The following is a 25,032-nucleotide window of genomic DNA, read 5'->3' as shown; positions in this document are numbered from 1 at the left end:
AGAAGCCTCTGTGTATCAGAGCCATGCAACTCTGGTAATGGGAAAACATTTCTCACTTCTTGGAAGGATTCTAGCTGATTTTTCAGGTCAAATTCTAAGTGACACTGGAGCTAGTTGGCCTTGGCATAACCTGACATCAGTCACATTTGTTGAGTGAGTCTGAGCCTGTTGGTGACTCCCTGTTTCAGCCTTTCTTGGGGTCATTTTTCAGTTTAAAGTGCTTCTGCAAGGTCCTTAGAGGCTCAGCTTCCTGTGAGGTCTTTAACTTTATTTTTAACCAGTGTATTTGAATTTAAAGTCTCTCTCTTGCTAAATAACCACATTAAAGGAGTTGAAATGAGACTGAGAACAAACACTTTTAAAACCTGAAAACTGGATGGGGGAGGGAGAAGATAGGTCCGTAGACTTCTGCTTGCATGTGTGGGTGGGATGCAGAACTTAATCATGCTTTTGGCCCCATCTGATTGCACATTAATTAAGCGGATGAGGAACAGGTGAGAGGAAGAGTCAGGGCTGGGTGAGTGGACAGGAGCAAGCAAGGGGTTTTGACAGCAGGCACCAGAATTCACATCGGACAAGTTGACTCAGCCTTCTTCTTCTATAAAATGGGGGTGAGGATAGTGCTTCGTAGGGTTGTTCTAAAGATGAAATAGCTCAGGTGTGTCAGGTGACTGAGGAGGTAGCTTTCTTCCCAGTCCTGGCCACAGGGATGACACTTACTGAGTGCCCTCGTCTGCTCTGGCGGTCTCCCTGCTGCCAGAGCTCATTCTCCATTCTACGCAAGAATGCATCTGCCCTGTGAAATGTCAGACCTCTGATACCATCTGTGGGAAAAGGATATGGTCAGGAGGGAAGGGCTGTCTTAAGCGAATTTAGCCTTCTGATGATCCTAATTGGGCCTTAGCTCACTCATGGGCTTTTTTTTTTTTTTTCCTTGTTATTTTTTCCTTCTTTTTCTGCCATGACCATTAGCCTTAATTGCCAGGAAACCAGAGTAGTGAAAGACTATGATATGGAAGTCCCTTGGGGCAAGGAAAATATTTCCAAATTTGATTGAAAGTTTATATTCATGAATATATGTATTTTGAATGTTGATAATGCTGTAATCAAACCAAATCAAAAAAAGTCCTTAAGATCAAGGCAAAAATAGAACCTGAGATCACTGTGCTTTCCATTTTCTTAATTAGAGGTGTGAGAGAGGGAGAAGGAAGGAGAAAGGAGGTCCAGGGCTGACGCCTGCTCTACACCAGAGGTTTCCTGTAGGGGGGCCCGCAGCCTGGCAGAAGGAGGTTGCCAGTTTTCCGCCCACACCTCATTCATGCAGGTGTTTTGATGCTCTGGAAGATTGGCTCCGCAGTGTTCACTGTAGCCGCTCTCATCTTGTTCCCTTTCCTTCTCTCCTGCAGATCTGGGTGAGGAAGACAAGTGACAGCACCAAGATGAGGATCTACTTGGGCCAACTTCAGCGCGGACTCTTTGTGATCCGCCGGAGGTCAGCGGCTTGACTTTCTACAGTGTTCTTCTTCCCTTGACCTTTTTTCTGGAGTGGTTTTTGGTTTTGTTTTCTTCCAAATAGAAAGTTTTTAACCTGGGAATTGCTCCTTGGCCTTGGAAACTGGGGAGCGCTGTTGTGGATTCTGCGAGGTGCTGTGGTGGCAGCCACTCAGTCTTCGCGTTGCTCCTTCCTGCCTCGACCTCTTCCAGCCAGCCGTCACCAAGAACTCTTGCTTTGGGGAGTGTCGCAAGTTCGATTTACTCATTTCTTCATTTTTTTTTTTGCCTATACTTTGTCTTTTTTTTTTTTTTTTAAGCTTCCTTTGAGTTTGAAGGGACTTTTTTTTTTTTTTTTAATTGTCTTTAGGTCTTTCTACCAGGAAGGGATACACTCTCCATTGCATTTTCATGTTTTGAATATGATTAGTGGATCACGTAGCTCTTTCCCTTGTTGAGCCCAATTCACTGTTTCCCCAGAAGCTTGGGGCAGAGGTCCTAGCAGAAGGAGATTAATTCTCCTGGCTCTCAGCCTTCTCTGAGAAATAAATGCCTTGTGTAACATCTGGCGTATGCCATCCATTCCACTGGCTGAGCGACAGAAAAATTTGCCTGGGTGGCTACGTGCACTGAAGTAAATGGGGTTGGGGGAGGGGGCATCTCATGCTCCGAAATGTGCTGAAGGTAGCACATTTTAAGTGTTATTTAATGCAAGTGGTTTATCAGACACATTTGTTCTAGCTCAAGCCGGAACAAGTGGTCATGTCAGAAGTTTTTATTTCTAATTCATTTCTGTTCCCTGCTCTTAAGGAGATGAAGTGGTACTGGTGCTGGCCGATTATCTGGGTTATCTGTTGTAGGTGGGGAGGGGAGACTGACCGGGCGGTCATCAGTGATCTGTAGACTGTCACTCATAACTCCACTTGCGCTCTTGTCGCCGGGGCTGTTACTGCACACGGACTGTTTCGAGCCCATAGAGCCTTGTTGGAGCCCCCAGCCTCCAGGAGGTCTGGCCCAGGCTGAAGACAAAGGAAGCTCTGCTGTGGCCACCACCGAACAAGGGAGTCCTGGGGAAACAGCCTTCCCCGTGCTCCCTGCCTCCTGCCCCTCCTTTCCAGCCTTGGAGAGATGATTTGCTGGCAGATGGGGTTTTCTGTATTCTAGTTGCCACCGTAGGATATTTAAAGAATTTGGGGTTAGAGCAACTGTGTTAGCATCTCTGTGGGAAATCAGTAGACCTTACACATCCTAAGAAATCTTTGTATGTCATGCCCTTGGTCTCAGGTGATTCTCTTTGTGTCGTCTCTTGATGTATACACCCAAAGCAAGTTGGGGGGCCATGACGACAAGCGAATCACCTTCTTGTAAGTCCTGGCTTCAACAGAGACCAAACCTTACTGACTCAGAGTAAAGACTTGTACAGATCTGTTTTAGTTTTAATTTATAACCCACTCCCCCCCACCCCCGGTGTTGGAGTCTCCTTTAGAGAATAGGGTAAATGATGCTTGTTTATTTAGAGTTGCCTGGGTGTTCTGTGCTTCTTCTCTGCCCGCAGCCCCCACTATGATGATTACTGGAGTGAACCAAGTCCACAGTAAACAGGGCCTTCATCTTTTGCTTCTTCGTGACAGCCTTTGCTCTATGAGAGGGCCTCTGTTGCTTGAATTGTCGCTGTGGTGTGTGTAATGTGCCATAATAGCAGGTGGCTGTATGTTCTCCGCTAGTACCCTGTGATGGAAATTTAGTTACAGTATGTGTGGTCATCACAGTTTTGTTTTTATTTTTTATTTTTGAGTGATTGTCTTATTTAGCTTCCTAGCAGTACACCAAAGTTTGTTGGTCTTTTTTTTTTTTTTTCTTTTGGAAAGGCTCGTGTTGATAACTACTGGGGATTCAGCATCACAGCAACAAGTTGCCTTTGTTTCTGGCCTGCTCTGGTGGCACCTCTGTGCTTTTGTGAAGTTACTCTTCATGTGAAGACCAGAGTATGGGCACTTTGGCCTCTTCTCTTCTGTAAATTTTAGGGTGATGAGGCCATGCTCTGCCTCGGCCACATCGCTGCCTTCTGTTCCTCAGTATCCTCTCAGTCCCTAATCATGACTGTGGGAATGAGGGCAAGTGGGGAGTAGACTTGAGACACAGCACAGTAAGTTGTACTCGTAATCTCAGAAGCTGGAGTTTTTTATTTTCTCACCCCAGAGATGAAAAGCCAGCTGTTCAACCCCTCTGGCAGGCCCCTGCGGTGACCAGGGGTAGCAGAGCCCCCTTGTTAGGAGTTGGAGGTGCTTTTGTGATGGACAAACACAGATTTTGATATTCCTGGACTAACAAGGGGGTGGCTTTTAGCCCAGGTGGCCATTCTTATTCCAGAAAGTCTTTCTCTCTCACCAGACAGTAGGGTACCACGTGCATCCCCAAATTCAAACTGTTTCTTGCAGGTAATACTTTGAAAAAGGTTGGTCTAGACCACTGTTATGAAGAACCTGTACATGGTGTTAATCTGATCAAGAACTTGCACTTGGGTTATTCTGATCAAGAACCTATATGTGTGTTTTGTTGGAGGCACCTGCCTCAGTATTATACACAGTGTTTGCTATGGCTATGTCCCAATATTTATTTTACCTCTGCTTGGGGGCTTTGTGTTGCCTTCCCTACCCTCTGCCTCCCTCTCTTCCAAAGCCAGTGTCCTCTTGAACAATTTCCAGATTTCTGTAGCCATACCAAAGCCAGGATGTTTTCATTCGTTTGGATACCAGTATTTATGGATATCTCACTACCTAACTTAATTTTTTTTAAAAACTCCGAACTGAGTCCAGTATAAGATCCCAGAGGCTGATCTGCAAATCAAGCTACTTGTATTTGTGTGTGAGACCCTGTGTTCAGGATTGGGTGACTTTTCTAAGAGAAATATTGGGGGCGGGGTGGGGTTGGTTGCATTTTTTTTTTTAACCTAACTTGGGGGTGGGGGAAATCCTGTTTTTTTACAGTATTTTTGTTTTTCTATTAACATTTCCTTTTAGCCTTGAATTTTTACTAAATCTCCTCCTGACTTAAAAATCTTGTTTCTAATCTGAGAATTTGAAATCTCGATATTTAATGTTACACCAATTTTTCCAAAGAGTTCAAACCAATTTAATACCAGTACATGGTAAAAATTTGCAGCCATTTCAAGCAGCTGGTAGGCTTTTTATATATCATTATTAACTGGTATCATTAAATGTTCTGAGAGGTGACTGTAAAATGTAAAAAGTATAGGGTTTTGTTTTTTTTTTAAATAACAATAAACTTTCAAAGACAAAACCAGCATGTAGTCTGTGTTATATCCATTGACTTGATAAATGATTGAAATTTATTTTAGGCTCCCCCCCCCCCCCCCCGGCAGCAATTGTGGGGAAAGGAAATTGGGAAAGAGGGAGGGATATGCTAGATACTTGCTTGGTATGAGGAGAAAGATATGGAATGATGTCAAAGACAGGCTTTCAGTTTTGTAAAGAGCAGTCTAGGAGTGTTGACCCATAAATGTGGTGTACTCTTTCCTTGTTGGAGAAGATAAAACCATCTCATTAAAAACAGAGTCAATAACCTTGACCTTAGATAAGAAAAACCTTAGGGTAGACTTGTGTGATTGAGGAGGAGGTTGTCGTTTGGTACTCTAGAGCACTGCTTCCCAATTTTACCAAAACAAAAAAAGCTGTATTTCTACAGCTCCCTGGTGGGTACTGAGGCGGCTGCTCACTGCCACAGGTGGTTGACCTGGCGTGCTCACGACCCAAGTGTGGCATGCCCACCGTGAAGGGCTGCTCTGTGCTTTGGGTGTTGGAGAAGGGCAGTTACTATTTTTAACTTTTTTTTATTGTAACCTACCATTTGTACAGAAGAGTATTCAAATCTTCATTGTAGAAATTGAGTTTCCTCAAAGTGAACGCGTCCCCGTCATCTAGATTATAAAGAGCATGACCAGCACCCACACCCCCCCAGCAGGCTTCCTTCCGGTTGCTACTCCTCACTAGGGTAATGGCTAGACTGATCAGTTTCCTGTGTTTTAATCACCTTAACCTTCAAGCTCTTGAGCTGCTGCGTCCTTTCATAGTTGTTTGGAAGAGCCAAGTGCTGGTGGAGGAGGCTAGGAGCTGGCCAGGGATGTGAGAGCTGGTAGCAGAGGATGTGGTGAAATGGGGGAGGGGAAAACCCTTCAAGTTAATCCTGTCCCCCTCCCGCTTGTCACCAAGGTGAATGGGGCTTGCCCTTCATGTTAATATCCCCTTCCCGTGAGTTCTTTGTGTGTGTCAGGCACTATACTAAACCCTTCAAGGCAGATGTTCTCTCATTTAATCCTTGTAATGATCCAAGTACTAATACTCCCAATATATTTATTAATATAATTTGTTTATATATGTTATATTGTTGATGTATTTGTTAACACAGTCATTCTAAGACTTAATTCTCCCATGAAACCCAGAGCTCAGCATTGTGCCTGGTCATAGGAAGTGCTCGGTAAATGTTGTCCAATAACATTGTAAAATGATGTGCGGAGACAGGCGGACTGGTGAATAATAAGAGCTCCAACCCTAGGCGCTGTGCCCTTCTCTTTTATTGTCTCATCCAAACCTCATAACAACCCTGGAGAGAAGACACTGTTGTTACCACCAGTTTTCAGAGAAGGAAACAGATTCCTTTAATCACAGGGGATGGTTCAGTAATTTCTCCAAGGTCACACGCTGAGTTGCAGAGTCCCAAATCTTTCACATTCCAAGCCAGGGTTCCTAACCACTGCACCGTGCAGTCTGTTCCCAGCCCCCTCTGTTAAAGTTGCATTCAGTGTTTCCACCTTTCTGCAGCCCTTCCCTGGGAATTTGTTTTTATCTGCTCTCACCTCTTAACATACAGAGTCAGCAAATTTTAGAGGTAAAAACACTATTATTTGCTAGGACCCTATCCCCTGCTAGATAACTTGGGGCTTCTCCCTTGGTAATGGAGCCGAGAGAGTCCCAGTTGCTCGCCAAGAGGCTGCTTTCCTCTGAAACGGTGCAGGCACGAGTGCCACAGTTCTAAAACCAAGGAACCATTTAGAATGTAAAGAGTGCGCTGTCTTGATGGAGCTGACTTTATCTAATAAGCAACATGAGAGCCTTTGGAGGAAAACATGTGTCTTTTTTCTTTTTTTTTTTTTCCTCCAGATCACTTTCTTCTTCCTGCCTGCCTTGTCATCTCTAAGGAGGGGTAGGAGCCATTGAACTGGTTTCTAAAAATGTAGATGGAGAGCAGGACATCCTACATGTGGCTGCTCTCTGGATGTCGGTGGACCTTTTCATGTCATGTCTTGCTGTAGAGTCACTGAATGACAGAACACACCAGTTCAATGTCACCCGCTTTAAACTGCCTGCTCAGCTCCAACCCGCAACCGTATAACAACCAAACCCAGGAGAGAGGCAGTCTGTGGAGAGAGGCAGGAATGAAAGCAATTTCTAGTCTCTTTCACTAGTGTTAGAGACGCCCCAAATCCATCTTGGGTAAAGCTGAGCACTTTTCCTGCTTTTATAAAGGAAACGGTAGATGGAATGCATTAGAAACATGGGCACCAGCTTACTCTCTTTGGACATAATAACGTGGTGAGAAATATATTAGCTTTAGGAATTTTAGTGTTTGCCAGACTAGATATTTTTGTGAATATCTATGGTTATTAAGACTAAAAGATATGTATGTTTAGGAGGATCCCTGGGGGAATGAGGGTGATAAGATACAGCATAGGTACCTAGATACTTAATCCGTTTACCCATTTTCCCTAATCTGTGTTTGCTCAATTCTCTGAAAGATACAGATCTATAAAATAACAAAATTCACTTTACTGATACGGGAAGACCAATAATCAGAATCTGAAAGATTTTCTCCCCTGTTTCTCAGAAGCTGGAGACTCAGCAGATGCTCCCCGTCTGTTGGCGTCACCTGGCTGTTGTGAATGGGTGTGGGGTCAAAGTAGGCAATATTCCAGAGCCCTCTCGGAAAGCAGTGCCCATGGGGAATAAGCAGGTACTGAAGTGGGAGGACAGTGGCCTCAGTTGGCAAATCCCTGCAGATAGTCAAGAATCATTTTATTTCAACATTGATTCTTTTAATAAGTCTTTGAGTTTTTGCTAAGATGCAATGTGGCATAGTGGCAGTGTGGTGAAGCAAAAGCTTTGGAATCGGTATTTAAATCCAGCTTTGCTGCTTCAATTAACTAGCTGCTGTGTGACTTTAGGCAACTTAATCTCTCTTAACTTCAGTTTCCTCATCTGTTCAATCATCCACCCCAGTGTGTGATTTTGAGGATTCTGATATTAACGCATAGAGCACTTACTATGTGCTAAGCGTTTTACCCATGTTAACTTACTGAATTCCTTAGAATAATCCTTATAAATCCTGTGAGGTAGTTACTATTACAATCCTCACTTTGTAGTTGAGGGAATCAAGAAACAGAGAGGTTAAGTAACTTGCCCGAAGTCACACAGCTAGTAAATGGTAAGCCAGGATGCTGAGCCCAGTTTCTCTGGAGTCCCTGTTCTCATTCACCATACTGTGCTTTGAAGGGTATGTAACACAGGACTGGACTGAGGGAGTGCCCAGTCTCTGGGGACTGTCCCTTCCATTGTCAGTGCTGCTGCCATCTGTCTGTTCTCTGTCCTTGGATGCTAATCTGCCAAATCCTGAGAGACCAGAATGATTTCGGGAAGCTAGTTTAGCACCAACAAACTACGAAGGTAAAGCTGCCAGCTCTAGAGATCATGCTAAGCATCTGCTTCTACAGATGGGCTGGAGTGCCCAGTGTGTTGGGTTGAGAAAGATTCGGAAGCCCAAGTTGGGTAGAATGGGAGGAGTGGCCTAATCAGTTAGCTTTGTCTGCCATGCACAAGGGAGCCCATTTACCTGCCATCGCTGATTTAGTTTGACCCCTTAATTTTGAAATTGAAAACTGCCAAGGCCCAGAGGTGGTAAATGATGTGCTTAAGTTCATATGGACAGCTCTAGACAGAGAGGTGACGAGGGTCCTATATTCGTAATCCTGGCGTGGCCACTCCTTAACCCAGGGACATTTACTTAGTGTCTGTGTGCTTCAGTGTTCAGGCACACTCATCCCAGTGTGCCTGGGATTTTTCTGATTTTAGCTTTGATAGTCTTGCATCCCAGGAAGCATCTCAGACCCAGGCACACTGAGACAGTTGGTCACCCAGCTCCGTTTCCTTCTCTGTGAAGTGGGGGCGAGAGTTGCCCTTTTGCTGGGGAGTTGCTGATTCCATGGATTAACTGAGTTCTTCGGATAAAGCACTTGCAAGTAGTGTTTGGGACATAGTAAATCCTCAATACAGGTTGGTGTATGGTGGTTCTTGTTTTCATTATCATTGGAGCAGAGGGTTCCCGCTGCAGAATGGGTTCTTTCACTGGAACTTCACTGTCATCCCAAACATGACGGGATCTTACCATGATCATCTGGTCACCTGGAGTCCGTTGTTTGGGATGTTTCATCTTCTAGTTGAAATAGTTAATAATCATGAGCTTGAGGATTGACGTAGTTACCGCATTCAGTCCACATGGCGTTTATTGAGTAGTATTCTAGGTTCTTTTGGGGGATTCAGAGAGGAGTAAAAGCATGGTTCCTTCCCTCTGGGACACTGAGGATGGACAGGCATGCTTGTCAGTCATTCTAGTTCCATGGAACTCGCCTCCATTTGGGGTGTGGAGAAAGTGGGACAGAGGGCATAATAGCTGCTGATATGTATGGAGCAGGTGGCTAAGCGCTTCCCATGCATTATCCCTATTTCTGTGTCCTCTGGATTTGTTGTTACACCTCTGGGGTTTACAGACTGGGAAACTGAGGTTTAGAAAGATTAAGAAACTTGTCTTCAGTTCACCCAGCTCCATTCCAGAGCAGGCCAATGCTGACCCAAAGTCTACATTCTTATGAGCCATGAGTGCTTTACAATTTCTTCTGAAAGAAAAGAAAATTCAAGTTTGGCCCGAAAGCTGAGGCAGTCCTTGAGCAGTGTCCGTGGCTGGGAACGGGAATTGCATACGGGGAAAGTGGGTTGAGTAAAAGCAGAGGTGGAGGGTGGGGCATGTTTAAAAAGTCAAATAAGAGTGTGTGTGCTCAACAATAAATCTGGATGAATGAGCTTTGAACTTTAAAATCCGTTTAAAATCCGTTTGCTCCCCAGCCCCGTATCTTTTTGTCCTTCCACACTTTGGGTTCACCTTCCTTTCCTTTCTGCTTCTGTCCTTTTCTCCCTTCCCAGGCCCACCCCATTCTCTCGTCCTCCCCCTTTTATATCGCCAGTGCGGTGGCTCGTGGCAGTTTTAGAGTGACGCTTTCCAATTTCACACTTACATGCTCCCGAAAGTATTCATAAACTAACTCGTATGTAAAACCAATAAAGGGCAACAGCACACATTCCTGTTAGACAGTAATTTTGTTTGACTCCCTTTCTTCTGTTTTGATCACTCCTCTTCCTGCAAACATGGCGCTCTGACTTTATCAGAGTGGAAGTTTCAGGAATCCAAGCATGATGGCGCTCTCATCAGCATGTGAGTAATAGGAACGCATCAGAGCTCACGCTTATCAAGCACTTACCATGTGCCTGGACAAGTGGTAAGTACTTTTCATACATTACCTTTATTTAACACCATCAACACCCGTGTGAGGTGTGTCTTGATTCCCATTTTAGCAGATGGGGAGATTGAGACCCGGAGGAGAAAAAGCTTCACCTCTGCACCACATTCATACATCTCCTTTTCCTGTCGGCTTCTCCCATCATCACAGAGACTGCCACTTAGTCGTCCTCTGAGCCAATACCCCTCTGTTTTCCACACCTGGAGAAAGACACTGAGAAGGGCAGCAACTTGCCAAAGATCACACCGCTGATTAATGGTAGAGAAGAAACTAAATCCAGGTCTTGCAACTCTTCATCCAACAGTTGAGGGAAGAGCCAGGCTGAGGCCGAAGGGCATGGATATAAGATTTGGGTTTGAATTTTAGCTCTGTGGGTTTACAAGCTGTGTGATCTTAGGCAAGTTATGTAACCCATCTGGTCTCCAGTTTAGAAAGTGGGGATGATAATGACAGCCACCTCAGCAGTTCATTGTGAGGATTAAATGAAGTCATGCAAGCAAAGCAGCCTCAACAATGACCCTCATGCTCAAAACTAGCCTGGGTCACCCTAGCACCATAGAAAAATACATCCCCCAATGCCAGCTGCCCATGTTAGGGGCCATTGTTATTTCCGGAGTTGTCTGCCCCACCTGCCCCACCTGCTCCTGTCCCAGCATGCCTTGAGGCTAAGCCCACAGCAACCTTCCAAGGGTACCCCTGCCACTAGCCACAAACCTTGAAATTCAAGACAAGCAGATGTCCCAGCATCTGTTCTCCACCTTATTAACGCCTCACTAGAGAAGAGTTTGAAATCCTGCCCTCCACCCCCACTGGCTGTGTTTGAGAAATCCACTGGCCTGTGAGGGAGGACAGGGACTTGGTCTCCCCCCCTCCCCCCCACCGCAGATCCCTAGGGATTTGCATACTGTAGGCACACTTTAAATGCTTATTGAATGAACGACTGACTGTTGTCTCCTTATTTCTCAGTGAAGCATATTAATCTCTAAGATCAAACTAGTAACATATGCAGCTTAGAAATTAAAGGATTCTACAAAGTTGGCCACAAAATACAGTAGTCTCTTATTTTCTACCCCATTTCCCCTCCCAGAAGCAACCATTGCACCTCTTTTAGCTGATTATTTTGGTATTTCACTTCTATCTCTGCTTATTACTAATGCTGGATATTTCAGTTCTGTGCATTCTCTATTAAATTCTGACCATGGCAGCCCACCCCTCCTCCCCTAATATAGTTATTTCATAATTTTGATTAGGTAAATATTCAGTGTTTACATTATTACGGCTCTGTAAACTCTAGTCACAGCTGAGCCCTGTTGTAAAGTATGATTGCTTTTTTTTTTTTTTTCCTTCCTTGACAGCGTTCCCCCCAGGAGTTAATAATTGCCTTGTATTCTGTTGTATGCTTGGTTTCCTAGGTGCTTATTAGGAATTCAACCTCAAAGCCTTCACCAAGTGTTTAAATTCCCTTTAAGACATTCAGATACTCAAGGTAGATTTCATCACCTGGAAAAAGCTTCCCACCCCAGGGACTGGTTGCCCACCTTGGACTGGCTCCCCCGCCCCCCGACCTGGTCTGGCATATAGCTATCCCTGTGGAGTCTTCCTTCACCACCATCCTGGGGCTCCCCTTTGTCACTCTTTGCGTTTGGATCTCTCATTCTCATTTCCTTTGTCTTCCTTTTTCTCTACTTTACTCCCCCATTTTGGCAAAATGCATCTTGCAGTAACTTACCAAGCATGATTAAAAACGCTTTCATTCTGTTCTCTTACTTCATTGATGGTTTGGCTGGTATAACTACATTTTTAATTCCTAGAATTTAAGCCCATACATTTCCAGAATTGAAAAGGCCCACAGAGCACTTAGCACTTAACTATATTTCAGCCAGCCCCTCCCTTCCTCAACCTTTGTTTCAGGAGGTTCCATGTGCTGCTAAATTCATTATTCTCAGGTTTCTCCGCTGTCAGTTTTAAGATTCAGGTTTTGTTTTGTTTTAATTTACTTTCCAGCTTCTAAAATTTGGTTGTTTACTCTCCAGTGTTTTCCATTCTGGTGGGTTTAATTCTAGCTTGGGAATCATTTTCCTTCAAGATTTCGAAGGTATTGTTTATTGCTGTCTGGCTTCCCATGTTGTCCTGGAGAAGTCAGAAGCCATTCTGATGATTTATTCTTTGATCTTTTCCCCCCAGCTTCGTTGAGCTATAATTGACATACCATTGTGTCGGTTTAGGGCGTACAACGTGATTTGATGTACGTGTATGTTGTAAAGTGATTACCACAATAAGGTTAGTTAACCTGTCCATCACCTCAATAGGTGTACCATTTTTTGTGTGTATGTGGTGAGAACTTTTAAGATGTACTCTCCTAGCATCTTTCAAGTATACAGTATAGTATTTATTAACTATGGTTACTATACTGTCCATTACATCCCCAGGATTTATCTGTAATTGGAAGTTTGTACCCCTTGGCCACCTTCACTCTTTCCCTCCACCCTCTACCCCACTCCTGCCTCCAAAAACTACCAATCTACTCTCTCTTCCTAGGAGTTTGATTTTTTTTAGGTTCCACGTATAAGTGAGATTATATAGTATTTTTCTTTCTTGGACTTACTTCACTTATCATACTGCCCTCAGGGTTCATCCATATTGTTGCAAATGGTAAGATTTCCTTCCTTTTTTATGGCTGAATAATATTTCATTGTGTATATATACCACATTTTTTTAAATTATTTTTCTTTTTTAAAAATTTTTATTAAGTTATGTTAGTCACCATACAGTTCATCATTAGTTTTTGATGTAGTGTTCCATGATTCATTGTTTGCATATAACACCCAGTGCTCCATGCAATACGTGCCCTCCTTAATACCCATCCCCGGCCTAGCCCAGTCCCCATCCCTCTCCCCTCTGAAAGCCTCAGTTTGTTTCCCAGAGTCCATAGTCTCTCGTATACCACATTTTTTAAATCCATTCATTCATCACCACTTAGGTCGCTTCCATGTCTTGGCCATTATGAATAAGGCTGTGGTGACATGGGGGTACAGATATGTCTTTGAGACAATGATTTCATCTCCTTTGGATATATACCCAGAAGTAGGATTGCTGGATCACATGGTAGTTCTAATTTTTATTTTTTGAGGAGCCTTCATACTGTTTTCCATAGTGGCTGCGCCAATTTCCATTCCCACCAACAGTGCCAAAGGGTTGCCAAAAGAGTTCCCTTTTCTCCATATGTTCGCCTGTACTTTTCATCTCTTGTCTTTTTGATTATTCATTTTAATAGGTATGAGGTGATATCTCATTGTGGTTTCGATTTTCGTTTCCTTGATTAGTGATGGTGAGCAGCTTTCCTTGTACCCATTGGCCATTTGTGTATCCTTGGTGATCTGACTTTTTAACATCTCTGGAAGCTTGTAAGATCTGTGGTATTTTGAAAATTCATGATGATAAGCCTTACAGTGGGCCTGTTGTGCTAAGCAGTTAGCTTTTTCAGTTCAGGAAACTTACGTCCTTGAACTCTGAGAATTAAAATACACACACACACACACACACACACACACACACACACACACTTTTCATGGATATAGTAACCAGCTTCCAAGATGATGCCCACGATCCTTGCCTCCTGACAGTCATACACCCTGTACAATTCACTGTCATTATTGGACCAGGGTTGGTCTCTGTGACCAGATGCATGCAACAGAAGTGATAGTAATTCATTTCTGAGATTAGAGTATAAAAGACACAGTCACTTCTGTTTGGTTATGCTCTTTCTCTTGGATCACTTGCTTTGGGGGAAAGACAGCTACCATGTGAACAGCTGTATGGGGAAGCCCATGTGACAAGGATCTGAGGCCTCCTGCCAACAGCCAGCTAGCCACTGAAGCTTCTGCCAATAGCCATGTGAGTTAATCACTTTGGAAGAAATCCTCCAGCCCCAGTCTAGTCTTCAGATGAGACTATAATCCCCCAGACTGCTTGACTGCAACTTCTTGGGGACCCTGAGCCAGAACCACCCAACTAAGCTGCTTCCGGGGATTCCTGACCCTAAGAAACTGGGTAAGAGAATAAATGTCAGAAACTGCTGAGTATTTGGAATAATTTGTTATGCAGCAATAGATAACTAATGGATGATTTTTATTTTTTCCACTCTATTTTCTCTATTCATGCATTCAGGGATTTCTGTTACTTGGATAATAGATTTCCTACAACAGTCTTCAGCTTTTCTTGTGTTTCCTGTTTTCTCTTTGTCTTTTTACTTTCTGTTTTGGGAGATTTCTTTATCTTCTAACCTTTCTATTGAGTTTTACTTTGCTTTTTCATTAAAAAAAATTTTTTTTAACTATTTTAGTTTTCTGTTTTTGTACCCTTTCTTCTTTTTAAAGAGTAGTACCCATTTCTAGAGTTCTTTCATCCAGAAACCTTTTGCTTTCTCTAGAGAAAAAAATCTCTGGTCTTTTGCCAGGTTGGTCTCTTTGCAATTTTGCTGCATGAAGTAGGGAAGCAGATCTGTGGGACTGGCAGCTCACCCCTTCCTTCCTTCCTTCCTTCCTTCCTTCCTTCCTTCCTTCCTTCCTTCCTTCCTTCCTTCCTTCCTTTTTCCTTCATCCTCCTTTCCTCCTCCTTCTTCCTCCTCCTCCTTTCCTCCTCCTCCTCCTTTTTTTTCTTTAAGTTTTCATTTAAATTCTAGTTAGTAACAGTGTAATGTTAGTTAGGTGTGCAATTTAGTGATTCAACACTTCATACATTACCTGGTGTTCATCGTGACAAGTGCACTCCTTAATCCCCATTGCCTATTTCCTCCATCCCTCAACCCACCTCCCCTGTGGTAACCATCACTTTGTACTCTGTAGTTGAGAGTCTGTTTCTTGGTTTGCCTCTCTCTGTCTTTCTGCCCCCCCCCCACATGCTTGTTTGTTTTGTTCCTTAAATTCCACATATGAATGAAATCATATAGTATTTGTCTTTCTGACTGACTTATTTTGCTTAGCATAATACTCTCTAGCTCCGTCCATGTCATTGCAAGTGGCAAGATTTCATTCTTTTTGATGGCTGAGTAATACTCCATTGTATCTGTGTACTATGTCTTCTTTATTCATTCATCAGTCAGTGGACACTAGGGCTGTTTCCATAGTTTGGCTATTGTAGATAATGCTGCTATAAACATCTGGGTGCATGTATCCCTTTGGATTAGTATTTTTGTATCCTTGGGTAAATACCTAGTAGTGTGATTGCTGGAAACTCACAACTTCTTAAACTGAATTCCAACCAGTCTCACTGCCTTAACCCTCATTTCTAGAGGTACCTTCATTTCTGATTGGGTGCTGCTAATCTAGGAGTCTTGGCTTTCCCCACTGTTAGCTTAAGATTTTGTTGTGTTTTTTTTTTTTTTCCTTCATCTACATTCAGCTTCTATAATTTGTTTTTTTCCTCGCCTATTGTCTCCATTCTGGTGGGTTTAAGTCCTTAAAACAGAGCAAAACAAAACACCTTTGTGTTTTTTGTTTCAGTGGGATTTCATGGAAGAAAGAACAGATATATGTATTTAACCAACTCTCTTACCATCCACCCTCATGCCTTGCCTGCCCCCACCTGTCTTTGGGACCTTCTGTGACTTATTCAGCGTCCTAAAAATAATGAAGGGGACACTGGCTAGCTCACAGTCACTGTGGTTCTGAGGTTATAATCTATGAACAACTGCAGTGGGAACATTAGTAGGTCATTTCCAAATAATCAGTACATTCTTATTTATCGCAAAGCTGCTGGTTTGTGTCTGAAGACCTGTCAGTGGCCTCTAACTGCAGACTTTGACTTCAGAACTGAGTGTCAGGATTTAAGAGGAAGAATTTACATACATGCACCTTGAAGGTCCGAATGTGTGTATGTAATACAGTGCCTCTGGGTTTATATGCATATGTGTGCCTCCTTGCCAACCAAAACCCACCTTTGGACTGTGGGTGAGTTGAGAAGCATGAAAAATGTTTAGCCTAAAGTATGTTTAAATATTCATGACATCTTCAAAGCTGTTGGGAAAGACTAAGCCACCTGGAACACAGCTGTGATAGCACAATAAGGCATCTTGAAAAATCACATAGTGTCATGCAGGGCAGGGAAGAATATTCAGGTGACCTAGCCCAGGCCCCTGCTGCCCACCGTAATAAAACTATTTTGGATATGTCCATTATTAGCAAGATCAGATTAATACTTAGAGTGTAGTACTATCTTGCCAGCTTAAAGATGATTATGTTTTGGGTTATATAACTTATTTGGGATAGCAAATTCTATTTATTTACTACCTGTCCTTTCTCATGGGCTAGGGTTTTCAAGATGGCAGTTACGTGGCACACTCATGACTGCTTTCCTCTTGTATGCAGTGAAGACATTACTAATCAGTCTTGGCCCTCATTCTCTTTAGGCCCAGATGTGAGGATTCAGGATCATTTCTACACAGTGGTCCTTGTAGCTACTAGCCATTGACTGGGGATGGGGTGTAGTGGCAGGCTCGCCAGATGAAACAAGTAAGCCATTTCTGGGTGGTCTTTTCTCACCAATCTCAGATGAATCTGGGCATGGTCCCTCCAGAGCAGACTAGGATAGAACTTTCCCTTTCCTGGGCTTAAAATCACTTTAGCAATTTTGCTTTTGTTTTTGGGATCTCACCTACCATGATCATCCTGAGTTTCAATTTTAATTCCAAGGGTTGAAGCACTTGTGCACTCAGTTTCTTCGACTGAATAGCACACTTTATCCTATCACACGCCACCATCTTTTTATTCTAAACCCCAGGACCGATAGGCCAAATCCAGCCTGCCACCTGGTTTTGTAAATAAAGTTTTGTTGGAACACAGCCACACCTGTGAGTTTTATGTCCTATCCATGATTGCTTTAGCACTAAAAGGGCAGAGTTGAGTAGTTGCTGTGGTGACTGTCTGACCTACAAAGCCAAAAATATTTACTATCTTGCCTTTTACAAAAAAAACTTTCCTGGCCTGGTTGTAAATGACCACACAGGCTTCTTTTGGCTCTCAGCTATTACCTAATATTTTCTCCATGGTGTATTCAACTCTTTTACAAACCCACTTAATTATGGTGTCATCCAGCCCACATTTATCTGTTGTATTCACGAGGCTCTCCTGAGCAATGTCAAGTGCTCACTGCTCTTCAGATATGCTGATAGTAACACTTCCTACTATTTGTTGAGCGCTTACTATAGCCCAGGCAGTGCTAAGCACTCTACATAAATTGAGTGAACAAAAGTAAGCAAATGGCATGGCATAATGCATTGCACAGGGCAGGTGCTCAATTATTTTTAATTTTTACAACAGCCCTATGTAGGTAGCTTACTTAGGGTAACCAGGCTGGTTAAGTGGCAGAACTAGACTCCAACTCAATATGGACTGATTCCACAAGTTGTGACCTTTCCATTAAACCTTGTTGTCCCTTTCTATTACATTTTTCCTGACTTGCCAGTCTGGAAATCTATCAAGTAATTAGAATAATGGGCACTGTATATATAAAATGCATAGACGTGGATAGTGTGGTGTATTATCTCAGATCCTCCTAACAAACAGGCAGGTTGGATATTACTCCCATTTTACAGTTGAAGAAACCGAGTCTGAGAGAATGTCACACAGATAGTAAGCTGTTTGTTGGCACAGTTCTAGGTTAGTATGAATTAAGATCTTTACACCGAATCGCTATGGTATACAACTATAGTATGTGGCTGTTCAGTAGTTTCTACAATACGTATTTATAGAGCACTCACTCTAAACCAGGTACTGTGCTCAACCCATAATACATTTCTTTATACAATGAATTCCTCTTCTGAGTGTGCACAAACTGATTGTCTAATGTTTGTTTTTAATTTAAGTGTATTTGATAACAGATATTTGGGGTTGCATTCTCAACTCTCCTAAAAAAAATTGAAATCTGAGATTTTTTTTTTTTTGTACTTTGATTTCCCCATCTGTGAAATGGGAAAGAAAATATCTGGTTGTTTTGTTTTGTTTTGTTTTGTTTTATCTTCCAATTTTCTTTTTCTAAAATTTCCAGCAAGAGAGTTGGCATTGAACAGAGATGGCAAAGAGGGAGTCTGTGGGTAGAATCCAGCCTTTTGGCTTTTACACAGTGCATTGTAAGAAATTGAGTTAATTAAAAAAATTTTTAGATTAAGAAATTTCAAGCTTCTCCTAAATAATGAGATAACTTTACAAGACAGAGTTTGTTGTCTCACATGGACACATGGCTGGAGCTGAGTAGAAGCTTCTCCCTTTAGACAGAACACATGCTCTCCTGGTAATCAGTCCCCATCATGCTATTGTTTTCCCAACACTGAAGGCATGTCAGTTACTGTTTAAAATGTCCCATTTTAGGGGTGCTTGGGTGGCCCAGTTAAGCATTCTCCTCTTGATTTTGGCTCAGGTCATTATCTTAGGGTTGTGAGATCGAGCCCTGGAGTCTGTTTGTCCCTCTCCCTCCCCCACTGCCCTTCCTCTTGCTCGTGTGCTCTCTTTCTCTAAAATAAATAGCTTTTTTTTTTTTTTAAGGTCCCATTTTAATCATTTACTTTGCCCTCTGAGCTTTGTAGACTGTTGAATTTGGAATTTCATTCAGTCAAGCAGGCGAGATTTCAGCTGGGTATAAGAAAGAATATCATCTACAAGGTGAAATGTGTTTTAGAAGCTTGATAGAACTGAATCGATAGAAAACCTTCACTTCCTGATTGTATTTTGAAGGAATTTATTTTTAAATCTGAACAGGACATTAGCTATTTTTAATCTACACACATATGTGAGTGTAGTCTGTGATGTCTATATACTCATTAAGGGCAAAATACTACCTTTGTAAAGTTATGGGGGAACCATAATTATGTTCAGATCCCAGCTACCGGTACGGAGAAGCCGCTGGTACCTTGGACAGCGCCAGTCCGTGTCTTTGGCGCAAGTTCCTTCTGCTGGGGAAATACTGTACTTAGCTAACTTTTAAATACCAACTAACTCTGGACTCTTAACTTTTTAAATGATTTCACTCCTATAAAGGGAAATAATAAATAAGAGAATGGGTAACTACCAAAATATCTGTTCTTCAGGACAGTTTAATTATTTCCTTTCTATAGTTTTTTGATTTATTTACTGCTTATTTTAAAGGTCTGAATGGTGACAGGGTTTTGTTTTGTTTTGTTTTGTTTTGTTTCCTCCGTATTAAAAGTTAAAAAAACATTTGCTCTTTGTTTTCTGCACTGCTGTTTCAGTAGTGTATGGAACATAATGAGTGGTCAATAATGCTCAAAGAGTGAATGTGTACTTCTCCTATGGTGACATTTATAGTTGCTCATCTCAGTTACAAAAGGCATTGGTGCTCATAGGAAAGAGGTAGAGTGTTTGATCCCTTTCTGGAAAGTATGGTTTTTTTTATGCTTTCTGAAATAGGCTACATTACCTCCCCCTGCCAGCTTCGTTCACCAGAATGAGTGATATAAGAGAATCAGATCCTAGCATCTTCCCCACTCCCAACACACACACACACACACATACACACACACACACACACTGCAATTCAAAGTGTACTTCCCACAAAATACACAGCACATGTCATCAGCACCAAAGTCATTCCTTGAGTCTAGGTCCTTGCTCAAACTTCACATTTCACAACTCATTTTCTGGCAGTAAACTGGCAGCACTTAGATCTTGTGAGGCCAAGCAGAAATCTCCTTCCCCAACCACACTACTCCATATTAATATCATTTCTCCTTCAAGCTCTTAGCACTTCCTCTCTGTACTACTCACTTGGCAGGTAATCATGCACATCTCTTGTTCTGTTATTTAAATCTGGTATTTAACCTTTCCTGTGTTGGTTTCTTTACCTCTCTTCTGGATCATATGCAAATCAAGTATAAGGAAAGGTACATATTAGTGTGGTTCCCTGTGCATAGCAAATCTGTTTCTTACTTTATCCCAGAAGTAGGCTTTGAGACAAATTTGGGTCCAGTTAGGTGATCCCTTGTAAGTAGGTGAGGGAGTAGGAAAGTGAGATAGGCAAAGGAAGAAAGGCAAAATGGTGTGGTAGAGAGTGGGTTACCCCACTGGGCAACTGCACCATACTGCTGGAGACCTTCTCACATAATGTGATCCAGCAGAGATACAATGTAAGCCACAAATGCCAGCCCCATGTATAATTTCAAATTCTCTAGTAGCCACATTAAGAAGAGAAACTGATGAAATTAATATATTTCATTTAACCCAGTGTATCCAAAATAGCACTTCAGTATGTAATCAGTGTAAAGAATTACGTGTTGGTTGATTGAAAATCTCTGGATTCTGGCCATGGCAGCCTTTTCACCTTAGTTTTGCTGTCAGCATTAAGGACTGTCGTATGTGGTTGTACAGGTTGAGCACTGCATAACTCTAGGGGGCACCACCCACCTAGGCTTCCCTACCCTGCAATATGAATGGCACCCTTAAAGTTGTTCAATGCCCAACCTGCATAACTCCTTATGTGAGGGCTGTCAGCCTGTTACCTCTTGACCATAACTATGCTCATCACTTTGGGGAAAAGAATATAAGATTGTTAGAGCAGACATATTCACTTGGGCTTAGCTACAAAATTCTGTCCTTTAAGGGTCACTAAACATTTCAAGCACCTGACACTGTTTCCTTGCAAACCAGCATCATGACTAATCAGCAGAAGCCAGCACCTCCAGAGCCCTGCAATCACTCTGAAGGAGCCAGCTTCACACCCACCGCTAATTTTAGCATGCAGTCTGCAGAGGTACCAATGAGTCTCTTTGCCAAGCACTCTTACAGACATGGCTTGGAAGTAAATCACCCAGACTGTGTCTGGGAGGTGGGAAAGAGCAAAGTCTGTGGCCCAGAGCTTCCTCCCCAGCTGTAGGCTTCCCCACTCCCTCTTGCCCCGACTTCCCTTTCTCTGCTGGGTTTCCTCCCCTCAGTTACCCACAAGGTGTCTGGCTGCAGGTCTCCGAGCTCTAGATGCCAGAGTTGGTTGCTCAGTCACAGAGGGGCTCTGAGCTAATTTCAGTCCTCCCTTTCATTTGTTCCTCTGTGGTGGGCAACAGGCCATACAAAGAGAATCAAATTGGTCTGATTGGTAGCATCTAGGAAAAAAAAATAGTCAAAGCAGTGTGCAGGAAGGAAGTCATGGAATTAGTTGAATACAGAATTGGAAAGCCACTCAGAAGTCAAGCATTCCAGCCATTTCCTGGTACAGATGATGAGCGGGGGAATCGGAGAGGTTGAGGAGATCCTTCAGGGTCACACAGTAGGTAAGGTGCCAGAGGATTAGCTTCCTGTGAAGAGACTGTGTCTTATTTACCTCCCCAGTGCATTGCATCTGGCACATGGTTAGCATTTGACAAATGTTTGTGGAATGAATTAGTGCATTTTGATAATATCCAGATTACTAGAGGCCAAAAATACGTACATTTTCCCCCACGTATCTATGTAGTGCATGCTTTTGATGTTTGCGAATCCAGCATCCGTTACCCTTCCTGCTTAGAGTACCTCTGTCTGCTGTGCTGGTGGAGCCGTGTGATCCAAGGGTGGCCAGTCAGAGCTTTCTATTCCCCGAGCCACAGTGATTTGTTCAGTGATCCACATGTGATCCAAGGCAGATCAATCAGCCTGTGAGGACTCAGTTCTGGGGCTTTGTTTTGGCCTCTCATTAAGAGAACGGGAGAGCCAGCTTGAGAATGAAGCCCAGACAGAGGAAATTGGTGGGAGCTGGAGAGAGCAACACCAAGTTTTGGCGATAGCATTTAACCACCAGTATCCATGTGTATCTGAAGCCAGTGTCCATCCCATCCCTTCTTTTTAAAAAACCAGTTAGGTTTTTATCATTTGCATCTGAAACCAAATGACAAGTAAACTAGCGTTGGAGCACCAGTGAAAGAAGCTACAGATTACTTACTACCTTCATTATCTCCTAGTATTGGGATATTCACCCTCATATAAGCTCAGGGAGGATAATCTCCCACCAGCTTTACGGGATAAACTTTGATTAGCCTAAACTTAATGTAGTGATTTTATTTTTTGGCCAATGATTACTTTAGGCATGAGCAGGTGATACAACTCTGGTGAATGAGACCCAGAGGGAAATTTGCTGTCTGGATGCTGGGATAGGTTTTCCTCTTGGGTGTGTGGGGATGTGATGACTGGATCTGCAGCAATCAGCGAGAGGCCACGAGGAGACAAATCTGAGGATAGGAGCTGGCAGGCCATGGGTGGTAAAGCAGAGATGTAAAAAGCCTGTGTCCTTGGTGATATTATTGAACTACTAAACTTCATTAGTTCCAGACTTTTAAAAGGGTGAGATGTATTATTTTTAAACCACTTTTCATTTGCCATCGTTACAAAACCAACTTGACTGAAGTGTTTTTAAAATGTGTTTTTAAGTAGAAAAGAGAAGTGAGAACTTCAGATGAAATCTTACAGGGAAGATCAATATGTAAAATAATTTTATGGGAAGTTATGACAGCTAAAAATGTTTCCAGACATTGTCAAATGTTTCTTAGGCCAGCAGAGTTGTCCCTGGTGGAGTGAGAACCGCTAAACTTAGCGTCACTTGCTTCTCGGCCGTTTTAGAACCGTAAGTGTGCTGTGTTGTCGGGACAGTACTGAGATGTTCTTAAAAACAAAGACTTATAGAAAATAACAGGACATGGAGAGGATGTGGAGAAATTGGAGCTCTTGCACGTGGCTGTGGGGAATGAAACACGGTGCAGCCACTGTGGAAGACAGTTAGATGTTTCTTTACCAAGTTAAACATAGAGGGTCACCTGGGTAGCTCAGTTGGTTAAGCATCTGCCTTCAGCTCAGGTCATGATCCCGGGGTCCTTGGATTGAGTCCCGCATCGGGCTCCCTGCTTATCGGGGAGCCTGCTTCTCCCTCTCCCTGTGTGCGTGCTCTCACTGTCTCAAATAAATTTTAAAAAAATCTTTAAAAAAATAAATAAATTAAAAGAAAAAGTTAAACCTAGAATTACCCTATGATTTAGCTGTTCCATTCCTAGGTAGGTCCCCCAAAATGTTGAAAGCAGGGACTCAAACAGATCTTTCTGTTCTAATGTTCATAACATTATTTGCTGTAAGTAAAAGTTGGAAGCTACCCAGGCGTCCACTGACAGATGAATGGATAAGCAAAATGTGGCATAGCCATACAATAGAATAGTACTCAGCTCTAAAAGGGGTGAAGTTCCGACACAGGCTACAATAAGTGAATTTCAGTGTGAACCTTGAAAACCTTAGGCTAAGTGAAAGAAGCCAGACACAAAAGGACGAATATTACACAATTCCATTTACGGCAGCCTCCCCTCAGTCGCAGTTTTGCTTTCTGTGGTTTCAGTTACCCGCGGCCGACCGTGGCCTAGAAGCAGGAACTCCTCCTCCCGTATCGTCAGGTCAGTGAAGCCTGACGCTTGTCACCATGCCTAGGTCACGCACCTCACACCATCTTGTCCTGCAGGCATGTTATCCTCTGAGACCATCCCAGGAACAAGGGTGAGTTCAGTCCAGTCACATAGTTCGAGAGAGAGAGACCACATTCAGAGGACTCTTTATTACAGCATATTGTTATAATTGTTCTATTTTATTATCAGTTGTTATGGTTAATCTCTTACTATGCCTGATTTATAAATTAAGCTTTATCATAGGTATGTATGTACAGGAAAAAACATATATAGAGTCTGGTAATATCTGTGGTTTCAGGCATCCCCTGGGGGTCTTGGAACATATCCCCCATGGATAAGGGGGGACTACTATATATGAAATACTTAGAACAGGCAAATTCATAGAGACAGAAAGTAGAGTAAAGGTTAGCAGGGCCTGGGAGAATCCCGGGGAGTTATTGCTTAATGGGTACAGAGATTCCATTTGGGCTGATGAAAAATTTTGAAAGTAGGTAGTGGTGTTGGTTGCACAGCATTGCAAATGTAAAATAAATGCCATCAGATTGCATGCTTAAATCTGGTTAAAATAGCAAATTTTATGTTTTCTATATATATTTGTTTTATAAAACATATAAAAATACAAATATTAAAATTTGTTTTATTTTATGCATGCAACTATAATACATTCCTACAATAAAAAAATTATTTTTTCTTAAAACCCAAATGAGTTAAAGTCATCCACTTTTGTCAAGTTCTGTAGTGTTTGGTGCAGAGCGTCACCAGGATGCTCTGGTACGTGATAGAACACTTGGGGGAACAGGGTAGATGGGACTTGGGGACTGCTGCTGGCTGCTGGCCATCAGGACTGGAGTCTGTGGCCTCCCGAGACATCCATGCCGTAGTCAGAGGTTCTGTCGAGCATTTGCCGTGTGTCGGGCACCGTGGGAAGACTTTACATGGATCACCTCATTGAACTCTTGGGACAGCTCCATAAAGGAGGTGCTCATATTGCCCCATTCTATGTGTGAGTAAGCTGAGGCCCAGAAAAAGGGGTAGAGCCAGTATTCACACAAACCCAGGGAGTTGGGACCGTATGAGTCCCATGCTTTAAGCCACTGGACTCTGTTTTCTGCTGCCCAAATGCCTCTTTTGGATTAAAAAGCCCATTTTGAATAAAATGAAGCTGTTAGTGGCTTCCAAGCAGCTGTGGTCTTTCTGACTTCACGGTTTTGTTTTGTTTTATTTATTATTTTTTAAAATCACATTCCACAGAAGGATGTGTTTTCTTCTGAACAAAGTCTGTTAGGAGGAAGGCCAAAGTATGTGGGCTTTCCAGCGAGTGGGCTACGGTGCTCCCGAGATGTGAAGTTACTGTTTCCTGCTGGGCTTTCGATGGCAATATCTAAATTTTCCTGTCTATCTTTCAGCCTTATTGAGCGTAGATTATGGCACTTGATGGTTTAATCTGTGTAATCTCTAGACAAAACATGTCTCCACTTGCCTGCCA

General features: G+C 42.7%; 1 protein-coding gene across 4 annotated transcripts in view; it reads left to right on the top strand.

Annotated features, from left to right (window-relative positions):
• SUDS3 (SDS3 homolog, SIN3A corepressor complex component) overlaps positions 1 to 25,032 on the top strand; it is a 337,068-nt gene that overhangs the window by 28,594 nt on the left and 283,442 nt on the right. For 2 of the 4 annotated variants that reach the window (XR_006411240.3, XM_048221637.2), the window contains exon 12: positions 1,407 to 1,492. Coding sequence is in view for 3 of the 4 variants with exons in the window: in XM_048221637.2 (XP_048077594.1) it covers positions 1,407 to 1,492 (86 nt within the window). In the remaining variant the exon portion in view is untranslated. Of the gene's footprint in view, positions 1 to 1,406; positions 4,795 to 6,668; positions 9,931 to 25,032 lie in introns of those variants that run through there. The other 2 variants (XM_044389895.3, XM_026514980.4) reach the window with 2 other exon arrangements.

The sequence above is a fragment of the Ursus arctos genome, unplaced genomic scaffold (genome assembly GCF_023065955.2).
Source record: "Ursus arctos isolate Adak ecotype North America unplaced genomic scaffold, UrsArc2.0 scaffold_34, whole genome shotgun sequence".
NCBI lineage: Eukaryota > Metazoa > Chordata > Mammalia > Carnivora > Ursidae > Ursus > Ursus arctos.
The sequence above is the reverse complement of the archived record's forward strand: the minus strand, read 5'-3'. Positions and strand labels throughout refer to the sequence as shown.